Raw genomic sequence first — 19,854 nt, 5'->3', positions numbered from 1 at the left:
TGTTCTTTACGACTATAAGGCTGCCGGCAACCGAGCCTGACCAGAAAGAACGAAAACAAATTTGAAAGACCACTGGAGAGTTGTTTCTGCTTTGGTCAGCGAGTTTTGTGGTGTCGTCGCTGCAATTGAACGACGTAAGGCAAGTGGTAAAGATCCCGCTGACGAGGTAAGAATTATGATTAGATTTGTTTCAAAAATATTAGAATCTAGAGCAAACATTTTTATAAATAGGTGGGTGATAGCTTCAAGCTTTTTGAGCGAAAGTATCAGGTTCGATTCAAATACTTCCCTTGCTTTCAGGAGCTTAATGGTGCCCCCAAGTGGAAAAGTGATTAGAAGTGCAGAGATCGCAAAATTCAGGCGAAGACGCAGAAGGTCGTGAAGTATAAAGTGCCTACCTCTTCCGCTCCACGTAGTCATGCTGATACTGATGCTGGTATGCCGGCAGCAGTCGATGACGATGATGATGTCATGAGTGACGAATCGGTTGCAGCGCGTCCTTTTGGACGTAAAAAGAGTAAGAAGGATAACGATTTGGAAACGAAGTACCAAGGGCTTTTGGATGGATTGGACAAGATCCAATTCCAAGAAAACGAGGACTTTTATAAGGTCATTGAAAAGATGGATCAAGCCCGTGAGATCCAACTTCGTCAGGTGGAAGAAGATCGCGAGCAACGTGAACGAGAAAGAGATGACGCCTTGTTCATGATTAACTTGAAGGATTTTGAGGGAGACGAGACGGCTTTGCTTTATTCTAAGCTTAATCGTAAAAAAGCCTTAGAGCGATCTCGAGAAAGATCAAGAAAGGCAAGACTTGCCAGAGAACAATAAATCTTTTGGTTTCTTTTTTAATCGATTTTATTTAATTTTATTATGTCTTTTTTCATTTCTGTTTGAGGAGCTTCCAAATCCGTTTATGTGCCAAAGATAGGACACCAGGGCAGCTTTCAATCTGATATACTCAGATGAGTCTATGATATGACCATGACGTTCCAAAAAGTTACTGAAGCTATAATGTGAACGATCACGAGAAATGTCAGCAGCCTCAGCAGGATTAGCAGAATGCATTTGATGGTATCTGTACGATCCCATATCGCTTTCGTCGCGCTCATCCCCAACAGTCATGTTGTGTATAATGATACATGCTTTCATGATCGTATCAAGATCACCATTTTTCCATAGTCTTGCAGGATTACTGATAATGTGTTGTGATCGAGCTTATATACAGATATGTATAACTCTTCATCAATTCTTTCTTTCTTATTTCATAACCTTTCTATAAATCATTATTGCATTACTTTTTAAATCAAATACATGCTATTACACTCTATTTACTACGCATTGATTACTCATAAATATATAGAAAACAATAGTTATACATTTATTCCAGATAATACCATCCAATGATAGGATTGCTCGTCAATAACAAGATTCTCGAAGGTACCATGAGATTCTGGATCTTTAATTGACAATACTCCTATTGTATATTTGACAGGTTTCACTTTAATGATTGATATTCAGCCAGCCCTGAATATGTATATAAAAAACCCAATTTATTGTATAATAAAGACTTTAGTTTATTTTTGCCGTTTGATGATTTTACTTCGTCAAATTTCTTTATTTTATTCTTAATTCGATGTTTTATCTCTCGAATTTCTCATAGAGGCAAATCGAGTCTGCAACAATCCAAAGCTCTCTCCACATCCTTTCGACATGCTTCTTATGTTTTGGCAAAGTTCTATTTAAGAGGAAGAGTCGGTTTATAACGGAAATACTAAGTATTGCCAGTAGAAACAATAGTTACCGCTTCGGCGCCAGGTCTAGGGACGGAATACGTCTTCACAATGTTCGCATAATTGGGGTATATCCCGGCACCAAGATAATACCCCAAATTGAACTCTTCGTCACCAATGTTGAACTTGACATCGGGACCGCTTCCGTCCGTATACCTATCAAAGATATCCGATCTGTTGAGAACATTGATATCATTGAGCGAGCCAGGCAAACTAAATTGATATCCCTTTTTATTCCTAATTATCCCAATGGTTTCCAACTAAAAGGCCTATTTTTCTCGCCCAGAAAGTCAGAACCTGGATTAAAGCTTACATAACGGAATATATTTCTTAATAAAAGACGTTGTTTGAGGAGTTTGTGCCTTTTTTTTTTAATGGACTGTGACCAGTACAACAGAATATTGAAGTGCCAAATCCCAACTCATCTTAGCAACCTAACTTCAACCATTCCTTATTTCACTTTTTAACAGGTCATGAACCCATTCCGTTCAAATATTTTTGCTCAAATCAATAAACGGGCTTCTGGGCGGGTGAAAAAAAAATCTGGAGTTCTTCTGGCTTGTGCTTCGATGATGTCATCGTGTAAAATAAAATACCAACCATCGCAAGTGTTTGAAGAAGAATTGCTAACGATTGGAGATGCTTCCGGCGAAAAGAGATTCGAGAGATCCTTCTTTACTTTCTTTCGTACGTTTTGAAAGGTTGTTGGATCCTGTTTCCGAAATTGTTCTATTGTAAGACGGACAGTTTAATAAGTCAGGTCAATTATTCTGACAATGCTGACTTTTGAGGAATCAGGCAGCATTGACATGGCGTAGATGACTGCACGAGAGAAATTGTCAACATGTTTCTTGTTTCCGTGCTAATTTTTCAGAAGTATCCAGGAATTTTGAATATCCTTCCTCAAGGGAAGTCCATATCAAAATATTGTTAAAAAATTTATCTAAATCTAAAAATGAAACATCGACCATTACCATTTTTTTAAGCTGATTTTAATACACGTCGATAAAGGTTCAAAGGAATTATTGCAGATACAACTTCTGTTTTACGTATTACAATCTCATACCTATAACACATCATAGTAGGGAAAGGTATCACCATTTTTGCTTCGCCTAAATTTGAGAACTTTACCGTCCGTTATCGCGGATGGATTATGTGTGTTTGGGATGGAGAAAAAAATGTAAATTAAGGTAACAAAAGAAAATACTGTTAGAACTGTGTATATCTTTTATTTCGAGAAAATTTAGATTAGGGAATTCTACTAGCAAAAACTACAGGTATTTATACTAAATGATTAGATGGCTTTCGGATAATATATGTGACGCGTTAGAGGAATATGATATAATGTTATAGGTAATGTCTGTTTAAATAAATATGTTATGAAGTAATTCCTGCCTTACAAAGTAAAGATAAAAGTACGTGAGGATCTAAATTCATCTCCGGAGGTGACATTACGTAAATGCCAAAGAGAAAGTTTAGTGCGTGTAATATTCAGTAACCGAATATTCCGCCTATGGGATTGTACTATACTTTTATGGTATTATAACACTTTTACTCGTCACAAGGCAAATCACCTTGTGCACAGACACCAACTGTTCTGATGATAACAAATGGGGCGAAGTGTGAGCCATGAATATTTATACATGATCATCCATAATTATGTAAATGTGATGATTCTTTTATCATAATCTAAAACATCCTCAACAATATGGACCATACCCAAAGAGAGAATACCAAAGGACCCTTTTTAATTTCGTTTACAAAAACATGCAAATTAATGGAACGCAAAAGACGTTGTGAAATGTTTTAATAATATTTTAATAATTTTGTTTTTTTTTTTTTAAAAAAAAAAAAGGAACTACAATTCCCGCGAGCGGAATCTCTTTGTATCTGGCTCCCCGGGCCCACAATCATTTTCCTCTTCTAGATAATAAAAATTGTATATTTGTTAGCAGAAAGAATAAAGACCACGATTTCTAATGTTACTTACCAAGAGAAAAGAGCAACTTCGATTCCCCCTGTTGTTTTGGTTTGTTTGGGCGTGAGAGCCTGGGTTTGGCAATCACGCGAGGAGGGGTCAACACACCAGAATAATCTACCACAAAAGATGTGGTTTCTCCAGGAGGAGAAGATGGTTGATGGGAGGGAGAGGATACGGGTTTTACCCGTGGAGATGTGGCGGGGGAAGGAGAGGGAGTTTTGCGTTTACCGCCTAAAACATCATCCTCTAATGGCGGAAGGCGAGAGAGAACAGACGGAAGAGGAAGTAACTCCGGAGAAGCGAAAGCCCCGCGGAAGAACGGAGAAGGAAGCGGAGAAGGTACACCAACAGGGGGCGAACCAGCACAGGAAGAACCAACAGAGGGCGAACCAGCAGAGGCAGAACCATCAGAGGCAGCTGCAGCAGAGGCAGAACCAGCAGAGGCCGAACCAGGAGAGCTCAAACCGGCAGTGGGAAAACCACAAGTGTCCAAACCGGGAGAAGACAAAGAAGTCGAAAGAACACTAGCAGAAGCCAGACGGGGAGAAGGCAGACCAGAGGAAAGCGAAGCCGCAGGGGACAAACCGGCAGACGACAAACCAGCAAAAGACGAACCAGCAGACGAAAAACCGGCAGAAGAAGAACCAGCAGACAAGCATCCGACAGAAGGCAGAGCTGCAGATCCCAAAGCAGGAGACAACAACACCGGAGTCGACAAACCAACAGACGACAAACCAAAAGAAGAAAAACCCGGGGAGGGAACACCAGCAGTGGCAGGAGATCCCGCGAGAACAGACGAAGAAGTGAAAGGGCCGAGAGGACTCGGAACAACGACAGAAGCCGCAACACCAACCGAGTTCCCAGCGTTATCCCCAGACGGGGAAGAAACCGCTGGGATCGCGTTATCCCCAGAGGGGGAAGAAACCGCGAAATGTGCGTTATCCCCAATTGGGGAAGAAACCGCAGAAGAAACAAGAAGCGCAGCGTACTCTTGTACCCATGCCTGGCTTATAGCTTCACAAACTAAAGCAAAGCCAGGAACATGGGATTTAGGGTGGTGAGGTGGGCGGGGAGAAGGCGCAACGCCAGGAGCAAGACAGGGGGAACCGAGAACACAAACGCAATCAAGGCTGTAGCAGCCGAACCCTGTTTTTTGCAAGAGGGAAGGAGAAGCCAAGGGGAGAAGAAGTTTCGTATCCTGAACGACAGGGGAAGAAACAACATCCGGACGAGACACGGAAACGACAGGAGGAGCACAAACGCGAGAAGACGAACGCTCAACCGCGAGACATCTGATGTGAGCAATCAAGGCATCATCATCACCCCAACGGACACAGACATTGTCAATCTTGACAATTTTATTGCCCACAACAAGCCAAGGAGACGAAAAGAAACTAGTTATTTTCTCCCGAAGGAAAAAAAAAGCGAAGTTTGCCAAACACCAAAAAAACCACAACAACAGGAAGGCAAGATCAGCTAATTTACTGAAAAACCTAAACATTAACGACATTAGAAGGGTGTTCATACTCTTAATCATTCTTCTTTTTCATATTTACTCGTCAAAAAAACTGATTCCTAGCATTTTACAATGTTTGCAGTTTTAAAGAAAGAAAAAAAGTGAAAGTGAAGAAAAAAAATTTATAAAAAAAAACGACTGCGCCAGGGAGAATGATGACGTCTTCATTTTTTTAGCCAATAACGGCAGTTTAAATTTTTTTGTAAATATAACGAATTTATAGAAAAATTAAAGGACAGGACAAAAAAAACTACAGACACTCGTACTTTTTTACATACAGGTAAGACCAGTTTTGAGTGGTTAAATACTCAAATTGATGGATCATACCCTGACTCCGGTAAATATACATATACCTGGAACTCCGGTTGTAGCTGGTCAATTATGGTAGTACCTGTACCGTCCTTTTGCATTAATTATCTTAAAGAATGTAACATCTTTTTGAATGTATTATTTTAACGACTGTACCGCCCTTAACGGATTAATTATCTTAAAACCTGGATATATAGCATGATTTCATTGGACTAAATTTTATAGATGGGGACATGATACTGGCTGCTTCTTTGATGATTCATAATATAGCTTTTGTACTACTGACCTGATATTCGTCATATCTTATATAAGATCGTACATCATTTGCTCTAATAATCAAGATGATGATGAATTTCTTTTTTTTACTGGATTAATTATAGCATCTATTCAGATATGCTGTACAATCATTGGATTAAATTATCGGATTGATGCGATGAAAATGTTTTTATTTTGTAAAAAAAAAAGTATACCCACTAGATCTATTTACACATTCCAAATTATAAAACTTACCTCACCGTGTACTTGTTTGGGGTGCTATAGTCAGCAGGGGAAGTAAAAGAGTATATATAGTTTTATAACCATGTGGTTAACGTTAAATACAATAAACAAGTAGAAAGCAGCGTTACGTAGTTATTTTACTTAAGATAGTATTGGTGCAGTGAGAAAGCGAGACCGAGCATTAGCAAGACGACTAAAAAACGAGCAGTCCTAAGGGGAGCGTACGTTTATTATTTTTGTCAGCCAGTGCGTATTGTTTTTGAAAACGTTGATATTTGAGCAGAATGCAAAAGGGGGCTTGAGGTTGGGGCATAGCTTGGAAATCTATTTTTAAGACAATATGTTAGGTTAGCGAGACAGTATCGTGTAAATTGTACGCTGAATAAAGTCAAAAAGGAGTCAAAAGAATCAGTTTTACGGTCATTAAGTAGGCGAAAATTAAGATGGCAGCAGGAACAAGTAAGCATCTAATAAGAAACAATTGATATGATAGTCAAAAAGCAAGCTATGTATAATTTACCGATAACATGTTGCGAAAGGGAGAGCATTGTTGGGATCATTATAGTTAAAGTCTTGGTAAGCTGAAACCTGTGTTCATAATTAGGTTTTTATTTTTACCCATTCTCATGTTGACATTACCTTTTCTTGTCGTGGTTCATTAGGCAACGATAAGTAAGTCAGCTGTGCCAAAAAGCCAGTAGTAACCAGAGTCTTGTAGACATCTATGAAAGATGATTGTCAGTCTTCGACAAGTTTCAGAAGGAGGGCTTATGTTACCGATTTTTTTAATTTTTAAAAAAAAAGGATTCCAGAGTAATGGAGCAAGTAAAAAGAAAGCCTGTTATTGTTAAGAGACAGCTTTCAAAGGGGATTAAAGCTAAGAGAAAGGATACAATGCGCTATGTCAATGTAGAGGAAACGAGAACTGTCATAGAAAAAATAGAGACAGGAGGACGATTAGTTCCGAATGAGAGCCGTGGCATTTTTTAAGATTCTTACTATAGGGTCATAGAGTCATATGTAGGCCTGGGCTGGTTACCTCTTTTAATTGAACACCATATAAGAGTAATGTTAGCTGACATATTAGCTCTTCTAAAATAAAAGAATAGTACTTACAGAAAAAAAATGTTTTTTTTTTCTATAAAAAAAGGAAAATACAAAGAAAGTGAAAGAAAGGGAGAGAAAGAGATGGAATAAAAAAAAGAAAGACGAAAGGCTTAAATATTTTTTTTTTTACTGTGACAAGTTTATTGTGTGTCCTTTCGAAATCTTTTTTCTTTTTCTTTGTTAATGCATACGGCTTTTCGTATCCAGACGCGGTTTTTAGTAAAACCTTTGTGGATAAGTATTTGGGATCAAGGCAAAGGTAATAGTTTAAAAGTTATAACACCCGCAAGATATTTTACACACATCTTTTTTAAGAGAAGTGAAAGAGTCAAATTAATTGAAGATAGCAGTAGCTTTTTGCGTGCACGGACAAATATATCTTCATCGAGAACCGATGCCTTTTGTTATTGTTTACTTTCATTTTAGTTTTCTCATTCATTGTTGTTTGCGCACAGACAATTAGGCCTAATAAATATGTGTCTTTTTTCATTTGTATTGTCTCTATTCAGCTCATCTTAAACGAATTAGGCTTTGTTTTTTCTTCTTTTTTTTTTTTTTTTTTTGCTCATTCAAATAAAATTAGAATCTACTTTTTTTTTTTCTTTCTTTTTTCTTTTCCCTTTTTTTTTTTTTTTTTTTTTTTTTTCATCTCTTTTTTTCTCCTCTTTTTTCTTCGTCTCTTTTTTTTTCTTCTTTTTTTCTCTTCTTTTTTTTTTTGGGTAATTATACGGACACCGTTTTTTTTGGTGTAAAAATAATTAGGGACACCGTTTTTTTTCCGGGCCGGACTTTTTTTTTTTTTTTTTTTTGACTGTAAAATATTTTCAGGGACACCGTTTTTTTTACGGACACCGTTTTTTTTTTCTTTTTTTATTATTAAACACGATTTCACAATGACTGAAATGACCGAAGAAATGTTGAACGAAACTGAACTGCTTATTCAAGCACTTCTTTCCGAGTATAACGATGAGGAGAACATTAACGATGGCTTTGAAGAAATGTCTACCAATGTTAGTAAGGAAGAACGCGAAGACGCTCCTGTTAAAACAGGTCTTATGGACGAGTTTGACTGGAGCACGGTCAGTAATGTTGAAGAAGAAAAAGTAGATGCTGGTCAAGAAGGAAGCTATGACACTGATTCTCCAGTCCCATCTTTCGTAAAAACTATTGGTAGCAGTGTAGCTGTTGTTGGCTTGAAGGAGGATTTCGAGAAAGAGTTCCCAAAAAAGAAGACATTTGCGGATAAGAATTCTGCAAGAGCGCAAATTCAAGAGTTTTGCAAGGCTCAAAACATCCCTTTGAAACTTTGAGAAGTGATAAAGTGTATATCAAACTTGTATGCAAACACTTTGGAGATTATCGCAGCACCAGAGGTGTAGAAAGTATGTATTTTTCGACTTCAGTGATCTTATAATTATACTAACAAAGTGAAAAATTGAAGACGGCAATGATGATGAGGGTGGACTCAAGAGACCCAACCGAAAGACAGGTAAGGTTGGGTGTACGGCCTTCATTCACCTAAAGATGGATTTGAAGGACGTGGAGAATCGCTGGTTTGTGAGTAAGACGTGCTTTGAGCATACGCATCCTGTCAGCAATAACCGCAAGATGTACCACGTTAATAGAAAACTGGAAGCTGATGACCAGGAATTTGCGATCAAGATGATGCAAAGTGGAAGCACTCCCAGTGCAGTCTTGGAGGTAAGGGATTTAAAAATAAATAGTAGGTTTTGTAAGGAGTTATTATTGTTTGTGATCTCTTTTAGTTTAAATAAAGAAATATTATACGTACCGTAGAACAACTTACAAAATAAGACGATACTTGCAGTTGAATACAAAATGTTAAATTGCTATTTTGTCTATAGATGTTGAGAACAAGAGACGTTTGTAATGTTACTGTTAGAGATCTCACGAACATTCAACAATGATTCTGCAGAGATGATAGCATCTTTATGTGGGATTTTATAAGACGCTTGGAAACGACAAATCATCATGTTAGATATTTGACAAATGAAGACAATAGAATACAATCAATTTTTTTCATCCATGAACACGGCATCGAAGAAGCTCGTAGACTGCCAGAGTGCATAATTATTCATGCTGCTTATAAGACAAATGCACATAAGATGGTCTAATTAAATTTCGTTGTTGCCGGTGCTTTGCGGTCGAAAGAAAAGCCAAAACAGCTAACAACCGTTCCTATTGCCGGCTGTTGGATGGACAAAGAAACAGCGGAGAGATACCAATGGGCTCTGTGCTAAAATCGCACTTATAAATAATAAAATAAAATAAATAAATCGTCGATCCCACATGGTCGACTCATATACCAAATACAATATCACAAAAGAAAAGAACATCAGGTATAAAAACTGAGTTACTACTTTAGAACTCAGTTTGACTTAAGATTTCTTAGAACCATCGTCCTCTCAATTCTGACAGAACAATAAGACTAGCTCATTGTTTACGAATCAATCCAATCATAAAGGCAATGACTGCTTAAATTTAAGGCACCATCGGACATGTATTATACCACCCAATGGTACCTTCACTAACTATTAGATAACCGTTTAAACTACAGATCCCAATAACTATAAATACCCTGCCTTCAACCATAATGTAGAAGGTCATTCAGTTTTAAAACTAATAATAAGAATAAAAGCCTACAAGCACTATTAATCTTATTTACCTGTTTTTTATCTATTTTTTTCTGTGTTAAACAAAGTTTCTCCACAGGCTCTACAATGTTTTAGAGATATAGTGTGGTCTATTGACACAAATAAAAATTTGTTACCCAAGTGTTTCGTTACCGATAACGAAGAGGCTTTGTTAAAAGCCATAAAAATTGTTTTTTCTAACAGTAAGCAGATCCTTTGTTGGATACATATTCAACGTAATTTTCTTCTTCGGTTTAAAAAAAATTTAACATCGAAAGTAAAAGCAAACAGTAAGCTATTATGCCAGCCGGCTTCAATGTATTTTTTACTAACTCAAACTACAATCCAATAGATCCTGAAATGCAACTTGAAGTTCGGAGTTTTTTAAAGATTGTTCAGAAGATGGCTTTTGTTTGCTCCACTTTGGAACAATTCAAAGCTGCAAAAGCAGAGTATGATGCTTTTGTGTCTCGGCCCGACCTTTGCACTACAGATGGTGCTATTATTATGCGAAAGTACATGGAATTGTATGTAGTCATTTCAATTTCATTTATGCTTATGGAAATATTTAATGTTCTGTCAAAAATCAACTAAACTATTTTCTTAAGCATGATGAAAAAAGCTAGATTTTGGGCAGGCTACCATGTGAATGCGCTCATGAACATGGGTAATCGAACTTCCAACAGAGTTGAAGCAACCCACGCTAATATTAAGCGTCACGCGCATACGTCTTCCGGAGGTATATCTGTTGTAACTGACAAGATCAGCGCATGGACCCAGAAACGAGTAAAATTTAACTTTTTTTTTTAAAATTTAATTACATTTTATTCTCAGTATTGGCAAAATCATTTGATTATCATAAACTAACTATCATATGTAGCAGGAGTACCGAGATTTACAGTCTACGAGAGAAGCATTGTCACAGCAAACAATGCTACTTGATTCTGACATTATGGCCAAAATCAGCCTGATAAAAATGAATGTTATTAGTTTTGCGCTTGAGAACATAAAGTCGGAGCTTGTGGAAATGAGATTGGATAGCGAAGACAAAAACCACAAGAGTCATGTCATTCCTGGAGAAAAACCTTGCCTTTGCTTTTTAAGAAGAAACTACAATCTTCCATGTAGACATTCCTTAGCTAAGCTGCTTTTGGAAAACAATAATGTCATCCCTCTGAAAGAAATGTCCAAACGATGGAGAATATATTACATCAAAGGAAGTGGTAAGATTTTTATTTTTATTTAAGTACGTGAATAATGAGCTCCAAACTTCTAGTTGCCACCATTGCCGAGGTTAAACAAGATAAACCGGAGCCACCAGTTTGTAGTGACGACCCAAACAGCCCTCAAGGTCGTTTGATGTTGAGATTTGAAAGATTTTCTTTGCTGTTGAAGACCGCCAGTAGCAAACAAGAATCGGAAGACGTTATAAAAAGAATTGACGAATTATACAATGAGCTTGTAGGTAAGTCGTCTGTGGAATCAGCCCTTCCTCCAGCAACTGTTAATTCTCAGAAGGGCCGACCAAAGAGTACCAAGAGAGAAAAGTTGGGAATAGAACACGAAGACCATGCCATCAAACAGGAATCTAAGAAACGGAAGGCTGATGAAATTCTTGACCTACCACAGAATAAACAACTTAAAAAGCAAGAAAAAAAAAACAAAGACTAAACCAAGTGTGGCAACCAGCCTCTTGAAAAACGTCTCCGTGAAGTAAGTTTGTTCTGTTACAACAACAAAAAAATATTCTATGATTAACCGGTTGCTTTCATAAAAGATAAAACAACACGCATATAGACACCGTTGATAGTAATCCTGGTTTGCTCCAACAGTTACATCCATTGGACGCTGACCAGGCTTTAGCCCTTGTCAATCCCCAAGGTGATAGCAACTGCGGGTTCAGAGCAGTGAGCCTTGCATTGTTCGGCCATGAAAAGGGTTGGGTCCAGGTAAAAAAATCAATGCTCAATACTCTCCGTTCCTACCAAAGCGTTTATACAACTATCGAGCTGGATATCAAGTATTTCGAAACGAATGTGAATACGAACAAGTCTTCGTGCCTCGATTCTGAGGATCATTTCATGTGGTTTGATACTATTGGTTGCCCACAACTTGTCGCAGACACATTTAAACGACCAGTGGTCCTCTTAAGCTCATCACCTAGGATCTTTAAAAAAACTAGCATTGAATATGACAATGAAGGAAATGTTGCATACAACAAGTCGAAACAAACTTTTGTTCCTTTTTTCGAGTTAGACACTCAACATTTGACTAACCCGATCATCATCTTCTTGAGTAACTCTCATTTTTATCTTTTAGAACGCAAAAGCAACATCAGAAACAACAAGCCAATTGCCTATGAGCATTGGCCCGACATCAGCCCCGTTCACAAAAAAGCTATGACAGTTCACAGGGATATCTGCACAAGCGATTTTTCTGATTTTTATCAAAATACTTAACTTTTTTTTTCTCTTTTCTATCATTTTATAACTCAAATATATATTATCCTTCCTAAAAACCATTATTTGTTTTCTTCGTTCTACCATGTGTACTAACATTATTTATCTCTTTACTCATAAATAGACGATGTCCGTGTCCTCAAAAACGGTGCCCTTAAAAAAACGTTGTCCGTAAAAAAAAACCGGTGTCCGTAAAAAAAAAAACGGTGTCCCTGAAAATATTTTACAGTCAAAAAAAAAAAAAAAAGTCCGGCCCGGAAAAAAAAACGGTGTCCCTAATTATTTTTACACCAAAAAAAAACGGTGTCCGTTTAATTACCCTTTTTGATCCTTTTTTTTAATCTCTCTTTTTTTTACCTGGTTTTTTTTATATCTTTTTTTTTTATATCTCTTTTTTTTATATCTCTTTTTTTCTTCTTTTTTTCCCTGTTTTTTTCCTGTCTAATTTTAATTTTTCTCCTTTGTTTTCCTCTCTTTGATTTTTACTCCCCTTTTTTTTATTCGTTTCAGTTTTGCGTTTAATTTTTATTCTTTTGGGGCTGTTTAGTAGAATTTAAGCACGTAATTCTTTGTATCTCTTGAGAAATAGGGCAGATTGTCTGTTATCATACGTTTTTATGTTCAATGACAATCCTTAGGCGATCAAGACATGGAGGATGAAGCCAGTTCCAGCTCTTTTTTTTTTGTTTCGTTTAGCTACTTCACCTTGCTTTGTCATGAGTCCATTATGTCATCAATCCGCTAATCGGCGATTGTAACTGAATACATATAACCAGCCGCAGCCATCGTATCTAGTACCTTACTAACCAATACAATTGTAGTTACTCCCAATTAACAATTGTAAAACATATATATAGTATCAATTATCAATTAATAAACATGATCCTTATTCTCCTCTCAGAAGTTAATCACATAAGTCAAGACAGACCTAACCCTTTTGACTCGGTATTTAAGCACTGTCCTCAAGCTTATTTTAGTTTCACACCTAACTACATTAATAAATACGACTTGAATGCTCCAATAAATTAATAGTCTTGCAGCCACACAACGAATCCTGACGGGAAATACAGAATATGTGTTTGAGTGTCAATTTGGATCTCTTTACGCTCATTTTTTTAGCTCGTTATGAGTATCAATCCGGAATATTTTATGCCTATTTTTTATGCTCATTAGGCGTGTCAATCGGGATTATTTTACCCTCATTTTCTAGGCTCGTTATGAGAGTCAGCCTGGATTATCTTATGCTTACTTTTTAGGCGTGACGTGTCAGCCTGGGTTACTTTTTGCTTGCTTTTAAGGCGTATTATAACCGGTTATTTCCATAAATAATATTCAACTCTTGTCAGACTTATACTTAAATGGACACTGCATAATCATTCCAAAAAGATTAAAAGCAAGTGCTATCCAGCATAACGGCTTGAGCAAACACTATTAACATAGCTAAACCATACAGTGATAGTAACACATGCCTCACAACGTTATTAAGCAAAACAAATGGCGAATGTAACTACATGTAAAATAAGCATTTATAGCTTGACTATACAGTTATCATCATTCAGATACAAGTGCATATGTGTTTTCTAGCAAACACATTATTGTCTATAACTCAAACCAAACGCCTTCCTTAAGTATACGAACTCACTTTGACAAAAAAAAAAAAAAAAAAAAGGTCGCACAAAAAAAATCAAACTGGCCGGCAAAAAAAAAAGTTTTTCTTTAGCGCTAAAAAAAAAAACAAAAATTACAAACATCCGGGTATGATCCAGGTTCAATACTAAAGTACGAGTGAGCGGCATGTACTCCATTAGCAGCCATTTATTTAACGGATTTCTAAAGCTCTCAATTTCGACATTAGGTGCTCTCAAGGTAAAATTCGGAATGGTGATTGAGTCTTTTTTGGGAGTTTACCCCATTTCATAAATTAAACAATAAAAAAAAATTCCATGATCAGGTGATGACGTGACAGCTCTTCACTTTCGAAATTACTAGAGGTCCGACGTGATTTTATTAAAAAAATATTTCCTTTTCGCTTATCTTAATTTTTTTTAAAGGACCTACTTAACATGAACCCAAATGACAAAACTTTCTTCGACATGATGCAAGAACAACTTTCGATGTAGGATGACCGTGACCATTTCGAAGAAGAAGATCGATATTTCGATGCCTTGTTGAATGTAATTAGTGCAATTGACGAAGAGTAAGATTTGGAAGAGCAAATGCTTGAACAAGAGGTATCCATCGCCGAAGAGGGCGTTGTTGCAGACTTCGACCGCACTCAAGGTAACCATGATGTTTTTTTCTTGTTTGAACTCGGGATCAGGGAAACAATTTTACATGCAACCGCTCTTGTCAACAATCACATTTTTCACTATATTTTTATAAGCAACTCTTGGATGACGGCCGGACAAGTCCACAGAAGGGTTGTTAGAACCGAGCGTATGGACACGTATGAAACTTACTGGAGAATCAAGCACCCTAACCTGTCATATGATCATAACAGCTGTCACAGTTATAGAGTTCATTATCGCGTTAACAAGAGTACCTTGGAGTGGCTCGTCAATCGTTTAAGTAGATGTTCTGCTTATCTCGGATCAATTTTACGAGGTGAATACTCTGTGGAAGTCCAAGTTGCGTGTGTGCTTTGGAGATTCGCCACATTCCTTTTGGATATGGCATTGCTGAAACTCATCTTGGAGTAATTGCCGGATCGTTCAATAATTTCACAAACAGACTTATTGATATCATGCTTGGAAATGCATATGTCGATGAAAAGAGCCAGGCATCCATGAACTTAATGATCATATGCGATGTCCTTACTGGGTTTATGTACTTAAAAACTGAGCATTCCGGTTAGTTCGTATAGAAGGATAAAAAATAATATGGCAGTTTACCTTTTGTTATTATATTAAGGCATTAACAATAATGCCCGAGTGTTTACTGGCAGTGTGACCTATCATAAACGTTTGTTTGACGCGGCCAGATGGTGTTCCTCAGACACCTATATTTTGGGAATAAAATTCATTAATCATACCAAAGTTTACAAATTATTAATGTTGTGAGCTAGATTCGGCTTACTCTAGCTGCCAAAACTTATTGTTCCATTTTATGGCCGAGGTGAAAGCACTGCAGAAGAAAAGATTTTTAATGTAATCTTTTCTGAGTCTCGTATAAAAATAGAACATGCATTTCGTGGACTCCCATCCCGGTGGAGATTCCTTTCGAAATACTTGTTGTAATAAGTCGGTGGTGTGATTTAATAAAATTAAAAATAAAACAAAGTACATAAGTACGTTTAGAATTCCTTTATAAATTTATTGACCAAGATGTTAAGATGATAATTTGGGGTCCATTTATACTTAATGACAGCTGGAAACTAATTTCATATTTTGACAGTAATTAGTCATCGATAAATTTCTTCTTTGACTGTCGAATACACAAGTCAAGTTTGTTCTTATGTCGGAATGGATATACTTAGATCCTTTCAATGTCACTGGATCTTGTTACTTTATTTACCCATAGATCTGTGATACAGACTATTTCCATTAGTGTCAATTACATCTACTTTTATTACATCTAAGCTGTGTTGTTTGGCACACTTGTATATGCTTTGCGTTGATAGAATGGCTAAAGCCATTTTATCTTGCTGTGGTTTCCACAACGTTTGTGTAAACCAAAACGAGATCGGAGAAGCGGTTCTGGATGGAAGCTTGGATTTTGAGGAATTTGTGGAAGCAGACCGTTAAAATCAAAATGAAAATGAAGTCAACTTCGAACCTCTGCTTCCTCTCCTCGGTACCGATGATATCATTGATACCGCAGGTATGCGTCGTATTAAGGCAATGTCTATCTTAAGAAGAAACAATATCATGAGGGGAACAGATAGACATGTGGCAATTGAAAAAATAGTTACAATAGAAAAGTAATGAGATAAAAGTATATTTTTTATTAGAGGTAAAAATAGACTAAAAGAATTCTTCTGCGATAAAATAATTAGTCCTTTTTATATTGGACAACTTCCCCTGGTAGTTGTGTTGAGTCAACCTTTCTGGTCTTGTAATAAATCTATACTCAGATTCCTGCCTTACATCAAATGAATTCTACTCATTAGAATTGATTTCAAGTAACGCAGATCTGTATCAACCGATCTGGGACACTCTTATTGTTCTTTTTAAAATACAGAATACCAGTAAGATGTTGTGTAACGCTGGCTTGTTAAAAGATGCATAAGGTTTTTATGTTTAATTGGCTGTGGTCGAACATGCAGTTATGTCTGATCATTTATCCATTCTGTTAATTATTTTTATCTATCTAAGACATGGGTTTATATGTGATCCTAAATATAGAAAATCCTATCGATGATTGTATATTTAGTTGTAGAAAATAGGCATCCAAATATTCCATGCACTACGTGATGTTTTGAGGTAATAGAATTTGATAAAAGCTGAAGAAAAAATAATTAAAGAAATGAGTCTCTGCTAATCCTTTATTGAAGTTATGGAGAGAAGGTCATCGCAAAAGGCAGAACGCTTTTTATATCAAAACATATCCGAGATTGAATCCGGTAAAGAATAGGTGGTGGCTTGTTTCTAACTTCTGAAACATGGCATTTAGAATTAAATGGTCTCAAGTCAATCAATATGTTATCATATTGATTGGTTCCAGCTCTTAAGTGAAAATCTCTCATTTGCTGATACTTCAGTAACAGATTAAAGAGAGTCATAACAACCAATCATAATATAATTCCCAATATATAATCTGTAACAAGATTATACTGGTAATATGAGAGTTCCACTCGAATATTATAATTTAACCATATTGAAGGTCATTCTATACGATCCTTATTGAAGGAAATACGACACACTACTTCTCTTATACACTTGCAGTCGTATAAGTTGTGTTTATCAATATATACGTAAATAATCCATTTATAAAATAGCTGTTCTATTCTTTTTACGGATAACTAATCCATGGAGAGAACTATTAGTATTAAGTTTCGCTTTCTTATAGTTCTTGATTTGATCGGAGAAGCTTCTCTTCACGATCTGTGATGTCGTAACTCAGTGGTATAGAAATCTGTATCCAACTCTCATTCGTATATCCATTTGAAGCCAATTATGCAATCCTTTTATGTAGAAATATGTACTCATAGTAGGAGACGTTGTGTACCAGTATACAGGTGTATGCTGTTACTCCACATTAATGAATGTTTTAATTTCTTGTTTTTATTATTTATTCGACTTATTTGTTTATTGGCAACTAAATCATACCCAAATACGGCAACACTTGCTTTGTTTTAAAAGGTTTACTATATTAAGTATGTTTTTTATATAATTTTTTTTTTCAGTAGAAGATGAATCATTTAGATCGGTATCACTGTGGCCTCTTCGAATGGCTGCAAATCTATTCATGATAGTCTCCATATCTGACATACGTTTACGTCTATCCTCTTCCAAATCTGCCTCTCGTCTACGTTTTGATTCTACTAGCAGCCGATATCTCTCTCTGGACTCTTGTCGTCTTCTTGTTTACATATGTTCCAATGCAGTTTGTCGATTACGACTGACCCTTTCCAAGATATTATCAAGGTCACGAATTCTTTGCTCTTTTTCTTCCCGTTGTACGGCCGTCATTCGATCCTTTATCTCTACACGGAGTTCGCGAGCATGTGCCATATGCTTCTCTGACAACTGACGAGCAGCATCGATAGGATCAATTGTTGACAAAGACTGCTCACCAGACTTTCGATTATTTTTTGATGTGCGGGTTACTCTTAGTGGAGTCGGTGCGGATGTTGGAAGAGGTGGAGGTAGAATGGTGAGGATGTAGGTGGTGGTGGTGGTGGTGCGGATGTTTGTTGAGGTGGATGTGGTGTAGATAAATATGTAGGTTGAGGTGTTGCGGATGTATATGGAGGTGGAGATGTAGCGCCTGTCCATGATGGTGGTACTACGGATACTGATGTTGGTGTTGGTGGTGGTGTTGGTGTTGGTGTTGGGTTGCTGGTATTGATGTTGGTTGTGATGCGGATGTAGGTGGAGATGGTAGTGCGGATATAGGTGTTGATGGTGGTGAAGGTGCTGTTGTTGAATATGGTTCTGAATATCCTTCAGGATCAACAGAATCTTCGGTGAGGTATCGATCGGACCAAGCCTTTTAAATAACAATTCGATCGACATCTGTAGGTGTCAAGTACGTAGTTTCAGGACCATCAGATCCAATGGCATCCATTAAATGGACGTCGTTTGTTATTCTATATGATTGAATGCCATTCTTCTCTATGTGGACGCGTTGGTAAATTACCTCAGGTTGGATGCTAGAATCATCCTGAGTGATATTGGCAATTTCTTTATAGTATCGTACATTCGGGACTGTTACACCAACTTCTGTTTCTCTTGTTGCCTTTCTGGCTCTGGTGAATCTGGTTTCAATGTTTTTCCACTTACGGTGCATACTGAGATGCGTGACATTTGCTAAAAAAGCCATGATTGCGTCGGTGTTCGCATACTCATCCATTTTTTTTTAACATAGCTGCGGCATGTACGCAAATAAACTGTTTTAACGCAGTATCTCCTTTTCTCAACAAGTGATTGTAATTGCCTGTCATGATCTCAAGAAAAATAAAAATTGCAAACTCAGGCCTTACGTTGTAAGGACGTGATGGGCGATTGTCATATTCGACATCAATATTGTTGTTCTCATCTTGGTAATTGCTGTTGTTGACAGGAATGGTGTTGTGCTAAACAGTAGGGTCTACAAGCACAAAGGCGCGAGCGTGGCTGCCACGTTCGCGTCTACCTACCCGTCTGTTTCCAAAACCACGTCTGCAACCAGGTACGTTTTTGGGAGTGTTGTTATTTGCTTCGGTGTTGTTCATAGGAAGGTAAGAGCATCCCCAACGGTTTTTGAATTCCAAATGTAAAATAGGACTGTTTTCCATCTGTTAAAATAAAATAGAACAGATCGACCCCAACGGTTGTAGCTAAATTTATAATCCCGTTCCTGATTTTATTTTCTTTTCTGTTCTTTTTTAAATTTTTTTGTTACAAAAATGAGTAATAACTTTGACATAATTGACAACAATGATATTGAAGATCAACTTATCCAAGAAGCTCTTCAGTATCTTATACAACTTACCGAAGATACACCCAAGAGAGGTGGATCCGTTCCTGGTCGCCGCTATGTTAATAGAAACCGTGCTGCCGGGCATGAACGTCTTTTCAACGACTACTTTTCCGATGACCCTGTTTATACAGACCAACAGTTTCGTCGTCGTTTTAGAATGAAGCGTGATCTGTTTCTGGAAATTGTCGAAGCAGTTCGATTAAAGGATGAATACTTCACCCAAAAACCGGATGCTGCTGGAAAGCCTGGACTTTCAACGATCCAGAAAGTGACCGCAGCTATGTGTCAATTAGCTTACGGTGTATCATCGGATTCCGTTGATGAGTACATCAGACTTGCTGATTCCACAGCCATGGAGTCATTGAAGCACTTTTGCCATGCGATTGTGGCAATTTATGGGGACGAATATTTGAGA

General features: G+C 37.2%; 3 protein-coding genes across 3 annotated transcripts; 1 reads left to right on the top strand and 2 right to left on the bottom strand.

The window, feature by feature from the left end:
* Positions 1-3,651: 3,651 nt before the first annotated feature.
* On the bottom strand, positions 3,652-5,311 carry EV154DRAFT_483655 (uncharacterized protein; the record flags this gene model as incomplete). The annotated part of the gene is made up of 2 exons (XM_051598591.1): positions 3,652-3,716; positions 3,784-5,311. The coding sequence occupies 2 exons, from the start codon at positions 5,309-5,311 to the stop codon at positions 3,652-3,654; spliced, it is 1,593 nt and encodes a 530-aa protein (XP_051455301.1).
* A 2,747-nt stretch (positions 5,312-8,058) lies between these two features.
* EV154DRAFT_516248 (uncharacterized protein) lies at positions 8,059-8,961 on the top strand. The gene is made up of 2 exons (XM_051602353.1): positions 8,059-8,477; positions 8,516-8,961. Exons 1-2 carry the CDS (start codon positions 8,098-8,100, stop codon positions 8,616-8,618), a joined length of 483 nt encoding a protein of 160 aa, XP_051455300.1. The 5' UTR covers positions 8,059-8,097; the 3' UTR covers positions 8,619-8,961.
* An 8,617-nt stretch (positions 8,962-17,578) lies between these two features.
* EV154DRAFT_565915 (uncharacterized protein) lies at positions 17,579-19,254 on the bottom strand (the record flags this gene model as incomplete). The annotated part of the gene is made up of 6 exons (XM_051605926.1): positions 17,579-17,622; positions 17,692-17,783; positions 17,847-18,421; positions 18,480-18,821; positions 18,961-19,053; positions 19,117-19,254. 6 exons carry the CDS (start codon positions 19,252-19,254, stop codon positions 17,579-17,581), a joined length of 1,284 nt encoding a protein of 427 aa, XP_051455299.1.
* Between the last annotated feature and the right edge of the window lie 600 nt (positions 19,255-19,854).

Source organism: Mucor mucedo, assembly GCF_025094135.1.
Source record: "Mucor mucedo strain NRRL 3635 chromosome Unknown EV154scaffold_78, whole genome shotgun sequence".
Lineage (NCBI taxonomy): Eukaryota > Fungi > Mucoromycota > Mucoromycetes > Mucorales > Mucoraceae > Mucor > Mucor mucedo.
The sequence above is the reverse complement of the archived record's forward strand: the minus strand, read 5'-3'. Positions and strand labels throughout refer to the sequence as shown.

Coding starts and splice junctions, on each gene's coding strand:
- EV154DRAFT_516248 (XM_051602353.1), top strand. CDS start 8,098: ATGACTGAAATGACCGAAGAAATGTTGAACGAAACTGAACTGCTTATT. Junction 8,478..8,515: donor GCAAGAGCGCAAATTCAAGA/GTTTTGCAAGGC, acceptor TGAAACTTTGAG/AAGTGATAAAGTGTATATCA.